Source organism: Rhincodon typus, chromosome 3 (genome assembly GCF_021869965.1).
Source record: "Rhincodon typus isolate 14 chromosome 3, sRhiTyp1.1, whole genome shotgun sequence".
Classification (NCBI taxonomy): Eukaryota; Metazoa; Chordata; class Chondrichthyes; order Orectolobiformes; family Rhincodontidae; genus Rhincodon; species Rhincodon typus.
Window position 1 is genome coordinate 63,383,629 of NC_063334.1, and position 23,759 is coordinate 63,407,387.

Below are 23,759 nucleotides of genomic sequence, written 5' to 3' on the forward strand. Positions count from 1 at the left end.
AGATTATCAATATTCAACTTCTTGGGTTCAGTGTGAAATGTATGGTAGCAGATCAGTTATGTACCTCCCTAAGGTTTCATCTCCATTGAAACAAAATGTACAACCTGTTATTGGACTGTTTGCTCTGTCACACAGTCAAAATTGTTCTCTCCTATCTGCAGATATTCTCTTCAGACTTAGTTTTCCCTTTATCGATGTAGACATATACATCGAAGGAATCCATCAATAATCCACTGCTGTAGTTAAAGCATGTCACTTATTATAGTAAGGAAATGTTAGGGAAAACTTTACTCTAGACCGACCCGAGGTAGGCGAGAAAGAAACTCGGGCAAGACACTATCTACTACTCTGAAGATTTCTCACAAACCTCAAATAGGTGTATAATATTTCTGGTCATGTACCTGTGACATTATTAAAATGAGCTTCAACTGATGTCATATAATACATTTCCTTTCATGCATAATATATGAACTCGGAGTGTTAAAAATGAAATGTCTTTCTCCAATCTAAGGTTGTTATGAGGCTGTAGGGGGTTTTAAATTTTAAAGCACTGAATGTAGTCAATTGCAATAATTAAGACAAAGGGATTCCAAATTAATTTCATTTCCTATTTCAAGCATTTAGCCTTTCTATCAGATCTTGTATCCATGTTACATCATAATTCCTTCTTCTCACCTCAAGTGGGCCACCCTATTGTAACGCAAGGACAAGAAGCCAGCTAAAGTTATAATTGTGATTTACAATAAACCAACCAGGATCAGTAGTGCAATCAGATGGTAGGTGGGCATACAATTCCAGCAAAGTTTTCCAACACTGTGCCTGACAGAACGCCTGCACGCTCATATCCTTATTAGTGGTGGGCCTGTATACGTTTTGGGAATTTTCACACTGTCATCCTGGGGGAAGCATTATTCTGATTATTATATTTATTGACTTTATAAATGCAATAAAAATAATGTATTAAGATTTATGTGCACATAAGAAAAATTTTCAAATGAGAAGACAACTGGCAAATAGCTTTCCTGCTCCTCTGCTGCTGCTTGGCTGTGTTCATCCAGCTCTACACCTTGTTATCTCAGATTCTCCAGCATCTGCAGTTCCTACTATCTCTGGCAAATACTTGTACCTTTATACGGTGATCCATTAAAGTTAGTTGCACTTAAAAAACCTCATTGAACAAGATTTATTTTGAGTATCTTGATATTTGTGAACTCTTACATGTGCCTTCAAAAGACTGAAATGTCACACTGTTTCTTCTCTAAATTTTTCATGTTGTTAAGATTTGTATGATGAGATTAATCTTGTCTTATTTTAATTAGGTAAATATGGTCATGTCACTGCTGGGCATGTTCTGTCCTATGTTATTCGACATCATTAGTCCTTTAGAGAACTACCATCCACGGATTGCACTCCAGTGGCAATTGGGCCGCATTTTTGCATTATTTCTTGGTAATCTCTACACATTTATTATCGCATTATTGGATGAAATTAACCTTAAGGCAAGAATAATGCAATAGTTTATCATTATATGTCTTTACATACCAAATAACAGGCTGAAGAAGTTTATATCTCTTCACATTATTTATTTCAGCTTGAAGAAGAAAAGATTGTTAAATACAATATTACTATCTGGGAGAAGAATCTTTATAATGGAAGTTGGTTGGAGAACTCAACTTCACGTCCTGCATTAGATATAGATCCTGCAATTGTACCCAGAGGGCCTTGCTGGGAGACCATGGTGGGGCAGGTATCTTTTTGTCAAAAAAAATTATTACATGAGTCAATCCAGTGCTAAAGTCTGTATAATTTGAACCTAGATTCCCAAGATCTTCATCACGAAGTCAGTTAATTGAAATAGGTTTTAATTTTCATGTGATTGACAAGTCAGTGTGCCAACCCTCTGATTGGTATATACCTTATTCTAGATCACATTCCTTTGAAATGCCCTGGACACATGTATATGGCATTGGTGATCGTGGTGTTATGGCCAGACCCCAGGTGAGATTCCCCAATTTGATAGGCTTCAGATGGAATCCCCAAACTTTTAATCTCTTGGGTTATTAGAGATTAATTGGGTTCCCTTCTTTTATCGTCCACCCTATCAGTTGGTTGCAGCAAGGTTAATTTAGAAAGGATGCTTTTCTTGTGGTTACCTTTCTTCCAGATGGAATGAACATGTGCATTAAAAAGGAGCCAATTTAACCAGGCTTTCTTGAATAAACAAAAAGAGCTTATTAATTACTAGACTTTAGAAACGGTATTTACACAATGCACATACAGACAGATTAGGAATAAGAGGTGAGCCCAAAAAGATAAAAAGTTAAAAAAAAAAGCCGGTATTTGGATCAGTCTATGAATGGTTCACGACGAACCGATAGTTGAACATTGCAAACACTGCAGTAAATGATAAATTTAATGCTGACAATGGTAGTTGAACAGTTGGTTTCACAATCCTTGGTTTTGTAGATTGGTTGAGTATTTGTGGTTCTAATTCCTTTTGGTCATGATTAAGTTTCACTGTTTAAGGTGAGAGAGGGTTCTTTTGTTGTCCTATTTCTCTTTTGTCTGGCTGCCAACTAGCTGACCTCAACTGTTCACAATCTATATAAATGATCTGCCAATGGGGACAGAGTGTAACATAGCAAAATTCGTGGATGATACCACCATAGGTCAGAAAGCAGGCTGTGAGGAGGAGATAAAGAGTAAACAGAAGGATATTGATAGGCTAGGAGAATGGGCCAGAATCTGGCAGATGGAATTTAGTGTGGATAAGTGCGAGGTTATTCATTCTGGGCAGAAAAATAAAAGGGCAAATTATTATTTAAATGGGAAGCAGATTCAAAGTGTGTTAGTGCAGAGGTATCTGCGCGTCTTCGTGCATGAATCACAGAAAATGGATATGCAGGTGCAGCATTTTAATAAGAAATGCAAATGGAATCCTGACATTTATTGCAAAAGGACTGGATTATTAAAGTAAGGCAGTGTTATTATAATTATGTAAGGCATTGGGTATACCACAGTTGGAATATCGTTGTCAAGTTTTGGCCTCTTTACTTGAGGAAGGATGTGGTGACACTGGGGGCAGCTCAGAGGAGATTCACCAGATTGATCCCAGGGATGTGGAGACAGCAAGGACTGCAGATGCTGGAATCTAGAGTCAATAAGTGTGGAGCTGGAAAAGCACAGCCGGTCAGACAGTATTCGAGGAGCAGGAAAGCCAACGTTTCGGGGATGAAAGGGCTGTCGTATGAGGAGTGGTTGAATTGTTTTGAGCTTGTACTCGCTGGAGTTCAGAAGAGTGAGGGGTGAATCTGATGGAGGTATGTGAAATGCTAAATGAGATTGATAAGGTGGATGGTGATCAGATGAGCCCTCTTGTAGGATAGTTTAGAACAAGAGGTCATAGAAAAAAGAGTGAGGAGGTAGGTTCAAAACTGAGATGAGGAGAAACTATTTCTCTTAGGGATTTGTGAATCTGTGGAACTCAGTGCAGTGGAGGCAAAATCAATCAACAGATTCAAGAAAGAAATAAATACGTTTCTGATGAAAAGCAGGATAAAGGGCTATGGGGAACAGGCAGGAAGTGGAGTTGAGATTAGGATAAAATCAGCCATCATCAGAATAGGCTTGAAGGGTTGAATTACCTACTCCTGCTCCTAATTCCTATGTTTCTTTGGCTACTGGCACTCAGAGTGAGAGATAATCTTGACCTAAAACACTGGGGAGACCAGGGATAGTTCTTCAACTGTGGCCTTCATAGCAGTCTGACACCTGAACCTGTATTGGTACACATGAGAATCTTCAGGCTTTAAGGGGTAAAAATAAAGTAGTATTTTAAAGTTCCCAACCATCAGAGTAATTGAAAAAAAATTGAATATAAAGAACAATAGACATATGGCAGACATTTTCATTCTCTTTGTCTTGATCGGTAGTATATTTTCAATTCCAACCAGGTCTCTTTTGGTTCTGTACAGATTGACTGCCGTTCTCTGGCAATGTGGGTGATTTTTAAGTGGTACAGTTGAAGAACAAGCTTCAACAGAAAAACCCAGCATTCTGCATCTTAAGATTTCTCACAAAAGTTAATGAGTTGTCAACAGTTTAAATCTGGTCGCTGTATACTCATTTCAGATATACACCTCAAAGTCTTTGAGAGCCAGTAATAAACTAAGAGTTTCCTTTTCCATTGTGGACAGCTGTCTCCGATATTTGTTTTTTTTTTGGAGTATCTCTATTTTGGATTTGTCTTCCTGAAGGTGAAGAACCCCTATCCTGATATCACTCACATCAATGGCTACTTTAACCACTTATTTAATGTTTTGAGCTGCAAGAACAGCCTCACTTGTTAAAATTATCTTTAGCATTTCAAAAGCAGTTTATCATTTCTCAGTTCATACTATCTTTGCTTCTTTCTGAAGTCGGACTGTCAATGGCACAGTATTGAGCTGTGGTTTAGAACAAACCTTTGCTAAACCCAAGTATTCCTAAGGACTTCATGATTTCCCATTTTGTTATGGGGATAGGGAACCATGCTACTGCTTCTACCTTTTCAGCCCTGGGAAGTATTTGCTTTTGACCCAAATGTGCCCGAGATGGACACTTTGGTATTAGCAAACCCATTCTTTGTGAGATTGATTGCTCACTCAGGTGATTGTATTTTCTGGAAGAGGGTGTCCAGTCGCTCTAAATCCATTTCCCAAGAGTCACTGTACACTGGAAGGTTTTCTAGGTACACTCACCAATTAGTTAAGCTTGCCACTATCAAATACTTTCAGCCTTTAATAGGTTTCGGACTCCAAATGTCATGGCTTGACACTGGTATAATCTATTTGGAGTTATGAAAGAAGAGATTTTCTTCACACGGGTAGTCAAGGGAACCTGTCAGTATGCCTTGAGTAAAGCTATCTCGGTAATGTAGGCTGCTTTACTTACGCAATCTATGTAATCTTCTAGTTGGGGTATTGGTTAGCAGTTGGCTCTTGTCACAGCATTAACTTCTCATTGGTCAATGTAGAACCTCACGGGGCCTGAGTACAACCAGGGAGCTCCCACGACTGCCCTAATCTATCAATTGGTGCTCCCTAGTAAAGTTAGTCACCTTCTAAACCTGGGGCAACTTTCCCGGACCTCGAAAATATGAATGTTACTTTATGAGAGGGGCATCACTTGTATTCAAATCATGTAGAGTTAAAGTGGTGCTGACTGGATTGTCTGTGCACAGTCCCTTGGATGCAGCCTTGTTAACTCTGCTCACTGTTCTGCACTTAGTGTGTCAATGAGAGTCCAAGTTTGCTATAGTTTCTGTGTTAGTTAGATAGGTAGTAGAGGGTTCGATCTGGACCTCACTATCTCATCCCTCTAATTCATTCCTATTGTTACCCTTCCCTTTAATTTGGTGACAGTGAAGACAGATCATTGCCTGCTTGTCCCCTTCTCAGCAGTGGTATTGCTATATTATGTTGTCATGGCACAGCCTTTGCTTTTTTTTAATCTCCCTGATGTGGCGTCCCAGTCAGGCAATTCATTTCACCGAGCTTCTAGGCTCCTATGTAAGAGTTCACCTGTATGTAGGAAATTAAATGGTAGTGTCCTGGCTGAAATGTTTGAGCCCTGAAATGCTTGTCTACCTGTCATATTATCACTGCTTTGATAAATTTTCAAGTGTTCCCAGGCCATTTCACAAGTCTAATATGGAAACTTTCTCCTTTTGTCCAAAATAAACATCTCCTTGAGTAGAGTTAGAGGCTGTTGTACTTGATGGTCGTAAATTAATTTAAATGGAGTAAAACTGATGGACTGATTGGATGAGTCCCTAATGGTGATTAGAAGATCTGGTCTATTATCCAAGTCTTGAAGATACTCATGGCAGTGTACCTTGATCATTGTTTTTAGGATCTAGTGGTGCTGTTCTAGTGCCCCCATGACAGTGAGAGATATACTGTAGACTTCCACTGGTTCACACTCGGTTTACCCATAACTTCCTGGAATACTTTGGGCAGGAAATTTAAGCTCTGATCTGACTGGATTTCAGTGGACATGGCATACATAGAAATAAGGTAGTCAGCACTCATTAGCAAGGTTCTGAACTTGCTGTATAAACCTGAAGGGGAAGATATAGAAATTTTTCTTGATTTCAAGATTCTGTTTTTTTTTAATTTTTGCCATTTTCTCATCATTGCCCATACCACTCCATGGAGCAGAAAATTCTGGTCACAATTTCTGCTTAAGTTTTCAAAAAATAAATCATTTCTACAAATAGAACATTTAAGCTCCAGTTTATGTAGGGGAAGATTTGTCCAAATTTATGAAATAAACAATAGTTATTGGTGGCTGAGGACTTTTTTGGAGAGTGAGAAATGTAACTGCAATAAATAAATTTTCACTTTCTCATAGGAGTTTGTACGGCTCACTGTTTCTGATACATTGACTACAGTCATAACCATACTGATTGGAGATTTCCTTCGTGCTGTTTTTGTCAGATTTGTTAATTACTGCTGGTGTTGGGACCTTGAATATGGGTTTGTAAGTACTAACTAATTATGGGCATTATATTCAAATACACATATAATTACTATGCATGATGAATATAAGCAACTGTAATTTGTAATTATTGCTTGGAATAAATCATTGAACAAAAGCTTTTATTTTATCTAGCCATCCTATGCAGAATTTGATATCAGTGGGAATGTTCTGGGTCTGATCTTCAATCAAGGAATGATATGGTGGGTGAAGCATAAAAGTAACACACATTGTTTTCAGAGACATTAATATGATTGTTATCCGCATGCTTCATATGGTCCTCCAGAGGAAGCTGGAAACCAAATTCTGTGTACACCAGCTTTAATTCCATGTATGAAAAGGGATGGGAGATTCATTGAATCTACCTTTCTTATAAGAGAATACATGAAGACAAATGTCTGTCATTCTTCCCATTCAATATCTTCATCATTAATGTAGTAAATAACATTATAAAAAAGTGTCTCAGAACGTCTATTCTGGGATTTTCTGAAAGAAACATGATTTTTTTTGTAGATAATGCCATGCTGTTGGCAGAATCACTTGGGACTTAATAGGTAACTTTACAACTTGGTGTTGTGAGCAAGGCGCCTAATCAGTCAGAATAGCATGATGGATCAACGTTGAGTCATAGAGATTGTACAGGTTGAAAAGATACCCTTCAGTCTATCATGTCTGCACTAGTCACCAAACATCCATCTATTTTAATCCCATTTTTTAGCACTTGATCTGTAGCCTTGTAATATTTGTCTTTTCAAGTATTCATCTAAATAGTTCTGAAATGTCTTGAAGGTCTTGCCTCAACCACCCTTTCAGGCTGTAAGTCCTAGATACCCCAAACACTCTGGATGAATTTTTTCCCTCGAAACTTCCTGCTCCATACCTTAAAATTGCTGTTGACCCTTCTATTAAGGGGAAAGATTTATCCCTATCTAACCTGCCTGGATTCCACAGTAAATGGAAACATCTTTCCTGTGTTTACCCTGTCTGGTCCTGTTGGAATTTTCTTAGTTTCAATGAGACCTCACTTCATCCTTCTAAACCCCAGTTAATATAGTCCTAACCACTGTCATGTCTCTTCGTACATCAGTCCTTCTATCCCAGGAAACAGTCTGGTAAATCTTCATTGCATCCCCTTCCATAACCAGAACATCATTCCTCAGATAAGGAGACCAAAATTGCACACAGCACTCCAGGTGGGGCCTCACTAAGGCCCTGTAGAATTGCAGCAAGATATCCCTGCTCCTGTATTCAAATCCTTTCACTATGAAAGCCAACATAACATTCACTTTCTTCACTGCCTGCTGCACGTACACGCTTACTTTGAGTGGTTGATATACAAGGACACCCAGGTTTCATTGCACCAGCCCCAGCCCCAGCCCCTTTCCCATTCTATTGTCATTCAAATAATAATCTGCTTTCCCGTTCTTGGTACCAAAGTGTAGAAAATACTGAAATTGGAAGCTTCCTAATAGTACTGCCAAGAAGTAATGAAAACATATCTCATAGTTGTTTTAGAAAGCAGAAAAATTCTGAAATTTATTAAAAAAAACAGATAATTACATTTCATTAGAGCATTTTTTGTTAGAAATACTGTTTGTTTACATTATTTCTTGATATGTCCAAATAAATCCATCCTCAAAAGCATTAATGTAACATTATTTACAAAGTAGGAATTTCCACTGTGTTTACAATTATAAGATATATAATAAAATTATAATATAATATTAAAAAGACAAATAAAAATATAAATAAACCAAATTATAATAAAATTTTATTATATCTGTAATATAGGAAGTAAAGCAATTGTTCCTTTTATTGTCCCCTTAGGATGGGTGCCTTTTATGCTCCATGCCTTCCAGCTATCAATGTTCTACGCCTCTTGGCTTCCATGTATCTACAGTGCTGGGCAGTCATGTGCACCAATGTTCCACATGAGCGTGTGTTCAAGGCTTCAAGATCAAATAACTTCTACATGGCCATGCTGCTGATCATCTTGTTCCTGTCAACATTGCCTGCAGTTTATACCATTGTCTCAATACCACCATCCTTTGATTGTGGGCCATTTAGGTGAATAACATTGCTTGGAAATTGACCAAGTTTACCTATACATATTCTCACTTGTCATTCACACACATGCATTTTCCAGCCATTGAATAACAATGAAGAACTCTGAAAAAAATTCCAGTCAGTATTCCTCAAGGTTTGAAGCTATGTGTAGCACTCCTACTGTTCTCTGGCAGAGATTGACTCACTCAGAATAAGGCCTAAGACCTAAGACCTTTTGGTCTTAGTTACCCATTTGAAAAAAAAATTCTTGGAATTCTGCTGATCTCCTTCCAGAATAATTCCCCTGAGGAACTGGGCAAATGGTTGAAAAGTGCATTTTACACACTGATTGCTTAAAAGCTGTAAGAGACATGACAGGTGATCAGAACACCTTGCAAATTCAGGCCAATTTTCTTAACAAAATGAACTGTCAAATGAACTTTTAATGCTATCAATTTATAGTCTTGAAGCAAAGCAAACATCATGGCAAAGTTAAATCAAATACAATTCCTAAATGATATTAATTTCTATTTTACAGTGGGAAAGATAGAATGTTTGATGTTATCCAAGAAACACTGGACAATGACTTTCCAGCATGGTTTGGGAAAGTTTTTACTGCTGCAACAAATCCCGGTTTGATTCTGTCTTTCATTTTACTTCTGGCGTGAGTATTTGGGTTTAATATTTATTTACAATTTCTGTGTTTTTAAAGAATTGGTGCCTGTTGTCATGTGGATTTTGTTATCTTTGTTATCTGTAAATGTCTTAAAATATTTCTGAAATTTGATATTTGTAACTTGCAAAGTCTGTTACAATAAATGTAATATTGTAGAACTCTTAAAGGAGGGTTCTGAACTAGCTTAGTTGCTAAGGCAGCAGATCATGTGTTATAGAGACCAGCAGGCTCCAGATTTGAGCATTTGTGGTGTTGAATTAGGTGACCTTCATTGGCTGGCAGTAGGGAAGCTAATTTTGACCTCAATGTCCTTGGTTATGGAAGTAAATATGTATTCACTCACTAGCCCAATGTCCCTGCTGAAGGTTCATATAGAATGTTTGGACTGAGGATAGTATGAGTTTGAATCGTGTGGTCAACCATTAATGAATAATTTGCTGACATTGCTAAAGCTTCTAGATAACTTATTGACTCAGACAAGATATCACCGGCAATGAATAACCAAAGCCAGGTAGACCTTCAACAGATCAGGAGGAGTAAGAAGTAAGCAGAAACAATGAACTTTAAGAGGATGCCATTCAAACAAAATCATAGATCTGACTGTTTCATTTAATTCCATATATATGTACTTGGGAGTAATTATTTATAAGGAAAGCCATGAAGTGTCATTGGTTTTGAATCAGATCACTGAAATAGCTTCATGAAGCAATCATGGTAAAAAGTACGAGTAGAATTGATAAATTTGTGGTCCAGTGTTACTTTTAATAAATTATAAAGACTTATGGGTCAGTTTGAATGCCTCTATTTGTGATATGCCCTCTTGGCCTGTACAGATCTTGATGAGGCTGTGTACTTAGACAATCCACTGAGTATTCTTCTGAGATGCAAAATCCCATGGTCAGATTAAGGAACTAAGTTATTTTGTAAATTGGTAAGGAAACTAAAGAGATATTTTGACGTACCTTCTTGACATGTACTTATCAGGACAGATAAGAGAATGCTAAAATTCAATGGGTGCAACAATTTATGCTACATGAGAAATGGGTGCAGATTAGTTAGTTAGTCACCTCTGATTGTTCAAGGTGCTGCCATGGAGAATGCATTAGAGAACTATTGTGCAGTATGTTTTTGTTTAATTTAACAAAGGTGCAAAGCTAGAACAAATTTCTTTTGTATGCAAAGAAAAGGTCCCTGCATACAAATACACATACAATGCAATTTAAGATTTTCAGTTAGACTCACAATGTAGCTCAATTATGCCTGCTGGAAGCTCCATATATTCAAATGTGCTGTGCATGCAGAAGGAATTTTTTCAGGCATTATGCCTTTTTGAATTAAACATAAGCTGGGAAGAAAATGTCCCTGCTGAAGGTTCATATGTTTGGCGTGAGGATAGTATAGGGCTCATTTTCCATGACAACAACTCGACCAACCACAGCCCAACTTGCCAACAAATTAGTACGTTTTTCTCATACAGTATAAATTATTGTTCCTTTTGAAATTTGGCATTCTTGCACCTATCCTGATGATTGCAAATCAAAAAGCTTTGACAACATGTCCTTTTTTCAGCAATAGTCACATTCTCTGATACCAAGTGATTATTTCTTGTAAATGTTGTTCTTTTGCAGTTTGGCTATCTATTATCTACAGGCAACCTCTGAATCATATAAGGCTGCAAACTTGGAATTGAAGAAGAAACTACAAAATGTAGGTATTCTATCTAACAAAAGAATAGTATGATTTATAACAGTGACACCAGTACCTAAATTTTATTAAAATATTTACAAAATAACAGCATGGTCAAGTTTTCTATTGTCACTGTAATTTGTCATCAGACTAAGCAGGGATAGAGCAAGAGAAGACACTTTTGTATGCTTTTTAAAATTAGGTTCTATTGCTAGATGCATTACAAATTTCTGCCTGAGATAGGATTTAGTTTCAGTATTGTCCACATTTTGGTAGCAAGAATGGGAAGCAGATTATTTTCTGAATCGCGATAGACTGGGAAAGGGGGAGGTGCAATGAGACCTGGCTGTCCTTGTACAACAGTCACTGAAACTAAGCATGCAGGTGCAGCAGGCATTGAAGAAGGCCAATGATATGTTAGCCTATGTAGTGAGAGGATTTAAGTACAAGAGCAGGGATGTCTTCCTTCAGTTGTTCAGGGCTTTAGTGAGAAAATACCAGGGGCATAATGTGCAGTTTTAGTCTCCTTATCTGAGGAAAGATATTCTGGCTATGGAGCGGGTGAAATGATAATTTGCTAGACTGATTCCTGGGATGGCAGGACTGATGTCTGAAGAGAAACTGGATCGGTTCCGCCTACATTAACTGGAGTTTAGAAGAATGAAGGAGATCTCATAAAAACATATAAAATTTCTAGGCAGAGTAAACATAGGAAGGTTGTTTCTGATGACTGGGGAGTCAAGAACCAGGCTTCACAGTCTAAGGATACAGCATGGGCCATTTTGATATGAGTTGGTGAGAATTTTTTACCGCCCAGAGATTGGAGAGCCCATGAAATTTTTTGAGGCCAGAACATTGAATGTTTTCAGGAAGGAATTAAATATGGTTATTAGGGTTAAAGGGATGGATCAAAGGGCATAGAGTGAAAGCAGAAACGGTACTGAGTAAGATGATCAGCCATGATCATATTGAATGGTGAAGTAGGTTCGACGGGCTGAAAGACCCACTCCTGCTCCTATATTCCGTGTTTCTAAGTTTCCCTCTGAATTCTTCCTGGAATTCAGGAGTTCGCTTGTCAACCAAAGTAGATTTTTCACTCGACAATATATTCTGAGAAGGTTATACAAATGTACAAATTAGGAGCAGGAGCAGGCCAGTCAGCCCCTTGACCTGCTTCACCATTAAATAAAATGGCGGCTGACCTGATTACTCCACATTCCCACCTAACCCTAAATAACCTTCACCCATTTGCTTATTAATGATCTATCTGCCATTGCCTTAAAAGGATTCAGTTATCTGCTTGCACTAACGTTCGAGAAAAGTTGTTCCAAAGATTCTGAATCCTTTATGACAAAATAAATTCTCCTCATTGCTGTCTAAAATAGTGACAACTTTTTAAAAAATGGTGACGCCCCAGTTCTAGAATCTCCCACAAGAGGAAACATCCACATGCATACTGTGAAACCTATCCTTTCCATTCCTTCTGTTAACCCAGCAATAAAGTTTCAAGTGAACTATTTGTAGTTTGAAGTAAGAGACAAGTTATTTAGTGTCCTTAGTTGTGGAAAACAGTAAGGAAAGCTGGCTCACTAAAACATTAATTCCTTCTGCAGGGTTTTGTTTTGCAATCACTTATTTTCTGATTTTTAAGTGGCTTGAATCACCCCCAGATCCGTGGTTCTGGACACTGGACTTATTTAGGAAATGTGAAATGAAGAGGGCTGTAGACAGATATTTCAGGGCAAAAGAATCTCTTGTGTTTATTTAAAATACAAAAGGTAAGTATAATACAAGAAAAATAGGTAAATGCAATAAACAAGGAAATTGACACAATTAATTATACAGAGAACAGTTGTACTATTAAATGCACTGTTAGCTAGATTAACACTATTAGAAACTTATCCTACTGACACACACGGAAAACAACAGTTTTAATTACAGTCTTTAATCAGAATTCCTACATTGGGGTCCCAATGCACACTGCATTGTCGCCACCTGCCTTCCCCTCCCTGCTAGTTAGGTAAGAACTTTGCGGTCTTGGGAATTTATGCTAACCACTCAAAACTGGGTTTTGAAGTTTGTCCGGTTGCTGAGGTTCTTGCTGTCAGTTTTCTTGGTTTGGAACAGGCCTGTTTCTGGAAGCTCTTGTTCGAGTAGAGCTTGGTCGGCTTCCCCCCTCTCAGACGCCCTTTGATCTGGTGATGCTTTTGGTTCAGCTTACCGATTCAGCTTCGCTGTTCGTGCTCTCAATTTGGCTTCTCTTGGGTCTTGCTTCGGTAGCTGCTGGTTGGGGGTAGAAGCCTGTGGGGAAACTGTTTGTGCAGAAGCTTGTTGTTGAAAAAAAACCAATCTCAGGTGAGATCCCGGCTGGCAGTTATACTGACTATGTGCTGCATGAAACTTTCAATTTCGAACAGAGCGGTTATATCTAATATATTCTTAACTCTTTTCAGTGAGAAAAAAGGTCAGATATGCCTCAAACATAGTAACAATGTGCAAGGGTATGGGTAAAATGCATAAGAATGGCATTAATTCAAGGTACTGGTTTGATGTGGATGTGATGGGCTGAATGACCTTCTTTGCATTAACACTTCTGTGATTTGTTTGTGAACAAGACACCTCTTTCATAATACTTAGTAGAGTGCAAATTGAATATAATTTGTGCCCTCTTTAATTACACTAAACAGATAATAATTTGTTTTTGTTGAAATTATTGGTAGCAAAGTGATGAAAATAAAAAGAGAAACAAAAAGAATGCCAAAGCTGCAGCGAATCAGATGGAAGAACTGCAGAATTCCTTGCAGAAAGGTAAGGAAAAGGAATCTAGGTGAACAGTAAAAAGATGCTGTTATTGACTTGTTTTCTGTAGCTTTGCACGGATACATGCCTTACTCCCTTACTTATGTACAGAAAAAAAAGGCTTTTTACACAGTCAGCTGAGAAATTATAAACTATATCACACTTAAGGAAGCCATTGAAGCTACAATTCTGTTTGGTCTTTGAAAGAGCCATCCCACTACACAAGGTCATGCTTGCTCTATACCCCTGCAAGTATTTCCTTTTTAAATTTTATTCAATTCCTCTTTAAATATTAAAGTTGAATTTGTTTCATCCACTCTTTCATACAGTGAATTCCAGCTCATTAAAACTAAATTCTCCCACAACACAGGTAATGTCAATTTGTCTGACTTAAATTTAGAAACTTCTGCGTGATTCTTGCTTCTCCCTCTGCGGAATATGGATTATAGAACTTTATTCGTCTCTATAGCTTCTAACTAACAATGAAGGAAGAGAACTAATGAAGACTTTCTTCATGAGGGCTTAACAAATTGAATATTAGGCCTTAGTTCAAAGAAAATGCTATTGACCTATGAATGATATAGAGAAGTTAAATTTGCAGTCATTTGGTTTCCTGTTTGGTCTTCAAGTGCTTATTAAGTTTTCTTTTGAAACCTGTACTGAGCCAGAAAGCCATAAACTCCCCAAATGCACTTGGTGTTCAGTCCATATACAAATTATAAAATTAAACATTAGCTTATAAATAAGGACTGACAGATTTATTTTATAGAATCTCTATGGTGCTAAATTGTCTGATTACCTGTCTAAAAAGGGCTAGTCTTGATGTTCTCTCCATGCTGTCTTCATGGGGATTAGGTTTTTGAGAAGGAGATGGATACTGGGAGTAAGGAAAGTTCCATGTCCACAAGCCCATCTCCTTTAAGGGCACCCCTGCCTACCATATTTCATTTCCAGATGAGTGGGGTGCAATGGTGTCAGGAACACTCAAATTCAGTTAGTGAAACATTGGCCCAGTGCATCAGCTCTCAAATCTTCACCCTTCATCCCACCTACATGCCTTCCATGCTCTATCATACCCCATGCCTTGGCAATATTGCCCAATGCCACTCACAAGTATTCACTATAGACCTCAGGAGTTACTTAATTGCAATACAAAGGTTTTGAAACAGATATGTAAAAAAATTCTAACAATCCAGTCGAGCTGTCACTCATACGCACCATACTAAAAGAAAGACCCAATGAAAAGGATCTTAAATCCACTCCAAGTGGTCATTACATTGCAAAAACAAACAACATCTGTTCAGCACATCAAAGATAGATAATTCTTTAATAACATTTCAAAACTTACAATCCAAATGTGTACATCACCTGCTGAAATAAGTGTTATTTTACAATTTTCATAACTTAGCCAAGCATTCATAGTAGGCTCAGCCATCAAATTACACCATCATAGCTCCATGCAATAAAAGAACTTTTTATAACTTCAAAGAAACTAGATTGTTAGGCAAAGAATTTCAGCAGCAGGAAGCTGAATTTATTGGTTTCTCACATTGGTCTCAGTTTCCTCTAGAATGCCATAACCCACATCTACTTAGAGAAGGGATCTTACTCCACAAAATGTGTGCAGAACCTTTGATCGGTGAATATAATGAACAGAAGACCCTGGAACAGAAATTGAGGGAGGAATCTTGAAATCAAGTCCTGCACTGTGTCTATAAAGACTTCCAAATCAGCCTAGCTTGGTAAAAATCCAGGTCCATATGTCTAAGTAGAGAAAACCTTAGAAAGTCCCTATTTTAGACAGCTTAAAGTTTGCCCTGCTTGGTTCTACAATTCAAAAGTAGAAATGAGAAATTTATCATCAGTGTCTTACACAAAAAACTGTGAGCTGTCATCATGCAAGCTTCACACTGATCTGCAACCTATGAACCATTATCCTGAAATATGGATTGTTCAAAAACAATAGTAAGGTCCTTCAGCATTGATATGAGAAACTTGGAGCACTAACTTGAGTAGAGACAAACAGTCTGTTCTGAATATGACGTGATACAGCCATTTTTAATTTCCCTACAATGTAGGGAAATTCCCATAATGTCTGTAGAGGTATTTTTCAGTTTCACCTGAGAGAGGGGAGACTCACTCACAATAAAATTGGTACAATTTACATCCCTGATTTCAATGGACAGTGAGGTGAAAATTGCACACTGTATATTTGAAAATAAATTTATTTGCATTTACACTGATATTTACAGTTTGTAGCTCTAGAAGAAAAACAAAACTGTAATATGATTTAGCAAATTTGTAATTACAACAGGATGTTCATGCAGAGATACACTTGCTGTTGTTTTAAATGGTTGCAGGTCATATGTCATTATAGATTTTGCTTAATTATACACTCTGCCCTGCCATAAAGCGAAGAAAGCTTTTAAAAGTAATTTTTAAAACTAATCAACCATGAAATTTGTTTTCTTATTTACCATTCAGCCAATGAAAGAGCAACAAGCGGTGATGCAGACAAAAAAGCAAATGGAGTTAATTCTTCAAACCAGCCTTCTGCTCAGTGGGCCTATCCACCCAATGGAAGAGGAATGAGACTTGCTGTTCCACCACATGTAGCTGTGACTCGACCACCAAGGCCAAGAGGACCTGGCCAGTTGCCAGGACAACCTCGTTATCCTGGACCACAACAGTACCATGGAGCTCACCCAAGGATGCCCAGGGCTGGTGCTGCTTATAGATAATGTGAGAAAATATGGCTGAAAACAAACTTACTTTATTTTAAACCTAAGATAAAATTAATTTTAAAATGTACTAATGTTTTGAGTGATTCTTTGTGAAAAAAGTACCTGAGTCAAGAACAAAGCAACCGTACAGTGTAATAAAGCTGTGTGTGCACTCTTTGCTAAAATAAACTATAACTGAATTCAGTATATATGTTACAGTAATACTTTTTAGTGACTTTGCTAATAGTGTCTAAGAAGACTTAGTACCCAAGAATTTGGAATAAATCGTAATTTTTCTGATTTGCATGATCCTTTACTGCTTATACCATAGACACTAAACAGGCAGTGAAAAAATAATAATTATTAGATTAAGCTGTGGAATTGCATCAACACTGAAATTCACTAAATATCTATACTGATAAATAACATACATACAATAGCTGTGTCAGCAATTGTCTCTGTAGTGATGAGACTACGTAAAGCCTTAATAATTCTCTGTTAGAGTACTGTGCGCAGTCTTGGGCTTCTTGTTGTAGGAAAGGTGTTGAATTATTAGACAAGGTAAGATACAAATTCACTTGCGTCTGGTGTGAGGAAAAATAAATACTAAGAAGGGATAAAATGGGCCTTTAAGTATGTGCCAACATAATTGAAGTACTTAATTGAAAAGAGACCAGTCAAATATGGGAAAATTGCTGCTAAATGTACTTGGGAATATTTATTTGCATGGAAACAGGGGTTAACCACATTCCTGTGAGTCTGGAGTCATATATAGCCCAGACCAGGTTAGAACAGCGATTCTTGTTCCCTAAAAAATGTTAATGAAACAGCTGAATTTTTAAGGACAATTGATAATGCTTTCATGGTATTTATAAGGCTAACTCAAATTCCTCCATCTGCCATGATGGGAATCAAACCCATGTGCCCAGAACATTAACCTGGCATTTTGGATTAATAGTTCAGTGACATTGCCACATTGCCTGGTGAATTAGTTATCAGTCTTGAGTTTGGTTGAACCACATAGATTTTGTTGTCTCTCTCTTCTGATACTTTGCAATTCTTCTTTTGACTTTCATTGGAACTTGTGCAACTGCAGTAGACACCTCTTTGTTGAATAAAGCATGATGTGTCTCTGCACAATGGCTCCCTCAACTGGACAATGACAACATACCAGTGCTGTTTATTTTCTCTAAGCACAGAAATAGTCTTTGAGATATGAAGATCTATGATACCATTGCTGAGATGTATGAATTTGACGTTGTAGTCCTGCATGATCAACTCAGTTGCATGGTCCTGCAACATACGTGACCTTGAAGATATGCTTATGAAAATGATCTGACTATTTGTAGATGTGCAAATGTTGATGACCAAAGCCTGATGTAATCACCAACATAGCCAGTGCTTCATGATGATGAGAAGAGGGAATCTTCCATCATAGAGATACATGCCCCAATGTTCACAAGTGTGGAAAAAGTGCTTCCTGTTCTCCAGTGGAGTATTTGCATTCAGTTTCTGACCATAGCCACAACATGTAAATGTAGATCATTCACTTCCTTCAATGTTCTGTGAAAGTGTAACTCCAATGGCATTTTCTGATGCATCTGCTGTGACATATGGGTTGAAATGGATGAGGATCAAAGATGATGTTATTTTCTCCTTTAATATATAAAATACTGTCTGCTATGCAATTGTTCATTCCCATTTTGCATTGTTTTGCAGGAGCTTCCAAAGACATTTTGTGTTCTCTCCATACTTAGGGATGGAAGTTGGTAATGATTGCAACACTTGCACATGAGATGGAACAGGAAGCTCATGAATGACGTTGAACTTATGAGTAGGCTTTCCTCCAGGCTATTACGCTATAGCCCTAGAAAGTCAAACTTAAATGCCACAAATCTATAGTTGTTGATCACAAATTGTGATATGTAAATCAAGTGAGCATTATTGATAATTACTGATTGTGTTTTACTTTGTCCCTTCCATGGACAGCAATGCCATCGAGTAGCATCTCCATGCCTGACAAGATGGAAGAAACAATCTTCTGGAATGTACTATGTGCAGATTTTTATATGTATACCATTCTGTGCTACTGAAACACATCTTTCTGAGTACTCCAGCTGTAAGATGCTAGCTTTGCTCAACTAGAGGTATCTAGAAACAGCTGCATTAACATTGAGCTTTGTGGAAGATGGCGTCATGAAATGATGCTGATTTTCTTGGATTGTGGGAAGTCATTACTTGTCTGGGTTGATAACTTTGTTGATGGTCTTAAGTCGACATATAGTCTAAATTTGGCATTTTTGTGTTGTATGATAACTAGGCTCGATATTTACGGCAATACGTTGATGAACTCAAATACAGCATTTGCGTACAGTCATTTCAGCTCCTCTGACACTTTGAGATGGATTGCAAATGGCAACTGTTACAAGTTTTGCACGTGAAGAAATTGACATGTCAATGTGGAGTGCAGAACATCTTAATCTTCTCAAATCTGTTAAATAAGGAAATGCATTTGATGGTGTAAAATTTGAGTCTTGCTGAAAGAAGACACATTTCGGCAATACTCAAAGAAGGAAAGATATCAGCACGTGCAATCTGCTCTGAGACAATGTGTGAGTAGCATCTTCTTGTGGACACTAGTGTAACCAGTCTGTCCAGCTCTGTCTTGATCTCTGAAATCTGCTGATCCCATGACATGGCTGCACTTGGAGAAGAAATAAATAGTGCTAGAGCCAGAACATTTAAACTTTTCTCTAACATTCTCTTCAACATTAACTTTGTTGCACATTTGTACGCCTCTGGACTCTGCAGAAATGACACAAGTGTAACAGATTTTATTCAGTGTCTTAAATGTGGATCCATACTTATAGTTCTAGCTTCTAGCCATTTCCACAGTTTGTTTACTTCACCCTGAGTCACTAAACCTCGCTAAAGAAACATAGTCAATTCCTTCATGATTCATGTGTCCTCACATGACTCTGCAGGCCAATTCTGGAGCTATAAGCCAGTGGGAAAAGAAGAAGGCATTGCCCTAAGGAAAGGGGTGCGTTGAGGAGTTGGGGGTGGGTTTCTTCTTGAATCAGGATTCTGCTCTCTGTCATTTTTGCTTTCATTTCTCTTCCATAAACCCAAGACTTTATGGGGTCAGTTTCCAACTGCGTTATGCTGGATATTTCCCCTTATAGGACAGATAAGAACAATAGGTCACATTTTAAGAAAATGAAATCTCATTTTTAGGATGGATCTGGGGGAAAGTTTTTCTTGCTCAGAGAGTTGTTAATTGCTGGAATTCCTTTCACAGAAAACAGTTGGGATTTGGTGTTTCCAATTGAGAATGTTGCGTATATCATTCTCATTGAACCAGTCTTGATGCTTGCGAGCTTCAAACCTAATGCATTTCCCTTGGGGTACAAATTTGATCTTTTCCCAAGACTCTTCCTCACTACCACCTTCAAATCTTCTGTGTGCAAGACAGAAAAACAAAAGTTGCACCTGGAATTGTTCCATTGTTTTTACATTCTGAAAAATATGGGCTGTTAAAACCTTTCATGGATTCCTTTGAAAGTCATGCATGTTTGGGCACCAATATTGGCTCACGGTGGAGCATAAAAGTCTGTGGTCTTTCCAGCCATCATTTGCACCCTGAATTGAAGAGGTGGTAGCAATAATCTTCCTCTGCTGAATTCAGACAATAACATAATTCAGGAAGTGTCAATGCTTGGACTACAGATATTTTCAGGTTGCTTTTCTGATGAAAGCTTGCCTTTGTGGCAGTGAGTCAATATTCAGAGGTGGAGAAGACCATTGCCATTTGATTTCCCCACCACTTCATTCCCAATGGTGCCTTTAAAAGACAATTGCCTCCAAACCTGAAATTAGAAACTTCCAATAGAATCAATTTGTCTAATTTTCCAAACAGAATCCATGTCTATACAGAATCCAAATCTGCATGAACTCCTTTAGAAACATGAAATGGCACATTTAGTAATGGCACTGAAACAAGTGGAACGAAGCACACTTTGAGAAAATACTTAAATATGTAAAATAAAATTATTTCTTTTTTTGTAATAATGTTGATAGGAACTGTGGCAGTAATCAATACATAAAGTGTTAGTAGTTATATAGTGTGCCTATTTCAAGTCATCATATGTTTGCATGCTTAATTATTTTAATATTCACGAGTACTCAAATAACATTTTATCTTTCAGAATTAATTGATTTATTCATTACTAATGTTAACCAGGTTTATTCTGACATTCTCATATAATTTGGTTCATAAGCTTAAAGCTTTGTATCTAATTATAATTCTGTCAATTTGACCTTGAACTGATTTTAATTCATTTATTTTAGTTTTCCTCTCCATGGAACTCTTCTAAAATTGCAGCTTTGACTAATTCTGTCTACATTAACATCACTTCATAAAATGAGGATGATACAATGTGCTGAAATAAATTTGAAAGACAGAAAATAAACCACCAGATTTTAGCTTCATTCAATAACGTCTTGAAGTAATTTGCTACAGCTCTTAAGAATAACAGGTTGCTTTTGCTTAAACACTAAAGTTCATTTCATAACGGACACTCATTGCTCAGAGAGCTCATAATTAAGTTGTTATTAGGAATCATTATTAATTTGCAGCTACACTCTCCTGTGCCTTGATCCCTCCTAGTGGTATTCCCGCTGTTAGCAAGCTGTAGGAAAGAGCATGAGGTCCCTTAGATATGGTAATCAGCAGCATAAGATATGTTTTAGGAATCTAATGGGAAACAAAGAAAAAAAACTGAGCATAACATGGATCTGGAGGAACACAGCAGGCCAGGCAGCATCAGAGGAGCAGGAAAGCTGATGTTTCAGGTTGGGATCCTTCTTCAGAAATGGGGGAGGGGAAGGAGGCTCTGAAATAAATAGAGAGGTGGGGGTGTTGCGCTAGGGAAGGTATGTGGGATGGTGATAGTAGATAGGTAGTGGCAGGGATTGGTCAGTGAGGTGGGAGAGAAGACGCACAGGTCAAGGAGGCGGGGATGAGAGGGAGGGTTGGTCTTGGGATGAGGCCAGGCATGGGGAGATTTTGAAGCTAGTAAAGGTGGGATGGCGATAGGTGAGTGCAGGTGGGTAGTGGTGGGGTTTGGTCAGTGAGGTGGGAGGAGCGGACAGGTGGGAGAGAAGACGGACAGGTCAAGGAGGTGGGGATGAGAGGGAGGGTTGGTCTTGGGATGAGGCCGGGGATGGGGAGATTTTGAAGCTGGTAAAGTCCACATTGAGACCATTGGGTTGTAGGCTTCCAAGGTGGAATATGAGGTGCTGCTCCTCCAGTTTCCGGGTGGTGTCGTTGTGACAGTGGAGGAGGCCCAGGATGGACATGTTGTCCAGGGAGTGGGAGGGGGAGTTGAAGTGGTTTGCGACTGGGAGGTGTTGTCGTTTGTCACAAACCGAGCGTAGGTGTTTCACAAAGCGGTCTCTGAGCCTCCGCTTGGTCTCACCGATGTAGAGTGGATGCCAGAATCTCCCTCTAAGTTTTGACGCATTCACAATTTCCAAATCTTCCGGAGCCAACACCCATCTAGCGTACCATGGCCACCCTTAGCCTTGCCCTGCTCCTTCTTCAATCCACCTGCTCCTTCACCTTCACTAGCTCACTTCATGACCTTATTCTGTTTCCCACTCTCAAAATGCAGTTTCTGCCCTTCCTTGCCCCCCTTTCCCTGTCACTGTGGCTCTCCCTTTTCTGTCCCAGTTGCCTATCTCCAGTCCCCAGGATCCTTTGAGCACCCATAACAAGTACAGCCTTTAAGCTCCTTGCCTTACCCCTCTATGCTTATCTGTTGATCCCCTTTCCTTTGAGCTTCAGCTGCTTCGGTTGGGCAGTTGCATCCCTTGCACTATGACTGGTAGACAACCACGTTGCAAGACCGGTTATAAATGAGACTCCTCATGAGCTGAGTGGATCAGTCAAAATGAACTGTAATAGTTCAAGCAAAGAATCACCTTGGTTATAAAGTACCCAGGCCACCGAAGAAGTCTGTATTCACTAGACCTTTCAGGAAGAAGTCTATCTTATAGATGATTAGGTTCGTGAACACATTTTGTTCAAGCTTTTGCCTGGAAAGGTTATGTCCTTGAGTGTAATTCCAGTGCACTGGGTTGTTAATGAGTATTTATGATAAAGGATTGAAAAGATGTCCTCAACCATTATGGTCAGGAAGGCCGATCTGCCTGAGAAGTTCTGAGAACTTAATACCAAAGCATTAAGTTGATGGGAGAACTCCGGCCCAATTAATCTCCCCCTCCCACCTTTCTAAAGATTCTGCCCAGGGCTTCAATGTTCAAGATCACAAGAGCTTAAAAGCAGTGCCTCAGAATGAAAGAGAGAAGGCTAATGGAAATTTTATGAAAAATGGAACAGAATATTAAAACGAGAATGTTTGAAAACTGACTTAAGGAGAATAAAATATAAAATGTTGCCATTGGAGGGCAGTATTGTTCTCCTACAAAGTTTTAAACAACAAAGGGCAGGAATTGTTCTGAGTTAGTTTATTGTCAACATACTGGAAGAGGAAAACCGGGCCTTTGAAAGGCACTTTCTTAGATGGAGAAATAGTAATACTGGAAGTAAACATACTGAAGCTTTATTCTGAAGTCTGTAAGATGGTTCAAAATGTCTCACTTGAAAGTTTTTTTCTTTCTCCACTGGTGCTTTAAAACAATACCTTTTGAATATCTTGCTCCTTGCACAGAAGTACGTTGACAGTGAAAGTTAAGTCTTCAAATGAACACCGAGAGTGAAGGCTGATGATGCTGAGGTTGAAGCGGATGAAGCAAATGAAGCAGGAATAAAAAGACATAACTTTAAGAATCAAGACACTTTTATGTTGCTCTAACACATTGCTTAATATTGACACCAGCTATACCCTAATGACGAAGCCTGTTGAGATTCTCTTCACTTTTTGAATCATGTTTTCCAGAAAAAACAATCTCAGCTAATCCAAGGCCCTGTATAATTGCAGCAAGGCATCCCTGCTGCTGTACTCGATTCCTCCCATAATGAAGGCCAACATACCATTTGTCTTCTTCATTGACTGTTACACCTACATGTTTGCCTTCATTGACTGGCAGATCCCCAGGTCTCATTGCACCTTCCCCTTTCCCAATCTATCATCAGTCGGGTAATAATTTGCCTTTAGTCATTTTTTTTTGTTCCTGATTGTGCCACAAGGTGAGAGTCGTGTGGAGAAAATTAATTTTCAAGTTCTGCATCTAGATTTGGCCATTTGCATCCCTTTTCTTTTCAGGTGAGCAAAATCTGTTTGAAC

At 38.4% G+C, this 23,759-nt stretch overlaps 1 protein-coding gene across 1 annotated transcript in view; it reads left to right on the plus strand.

Annotated features, from left to right (window-relative positions):
• The window catches only part of LOC109927356 (transmembrane channel-like protein 1), a 53,984-nt gene extending 37,371 nt beyond the window's left edge, over window positions 1-16,613 (plus strand). The window contains exons 12-20 of the mRNA XM_020527354.2: window positions 1,320-1,499; window positions 1,592-1,747; window positions 6,394-6,522; window positions 6,655-6,722; window positions 8,347-8,586; window positions 9,104-9,229; window positions 10,870-10,948; window positions 13,648-13,735; window positions 16,211-16,613. Coding sequence (XP_020382943.2) covers window positions 1,320-1,499; window positions 1,592-1,747; window positions 6,394-6,522; window positions 6,655-6,722; window positions 8,347-8,586; window positions 9,104-9,229; window positions 10,870-10,948; window positions 13,648-13,735; window positions 16,211-16,467 — 1,323 coding nt within the window. The 3' untranslated portion in view covers window positions 16,468-16,613. The remainder of the gene's footprint in view (window positions 1-1,319; window positions 1,500-1,591; window positions 1,748-6,393; window positions 6,523-6,654; window positions 6,723-8,346; window positions 8,587-9,103; window positions 9,230-10,869; window positions 10,949-13,647; window positions 13,736-16,210) is intronic.
• The last annotated feature ends 7,146 nt before the right edge of the window (window positions 16,614-23,759 follow it).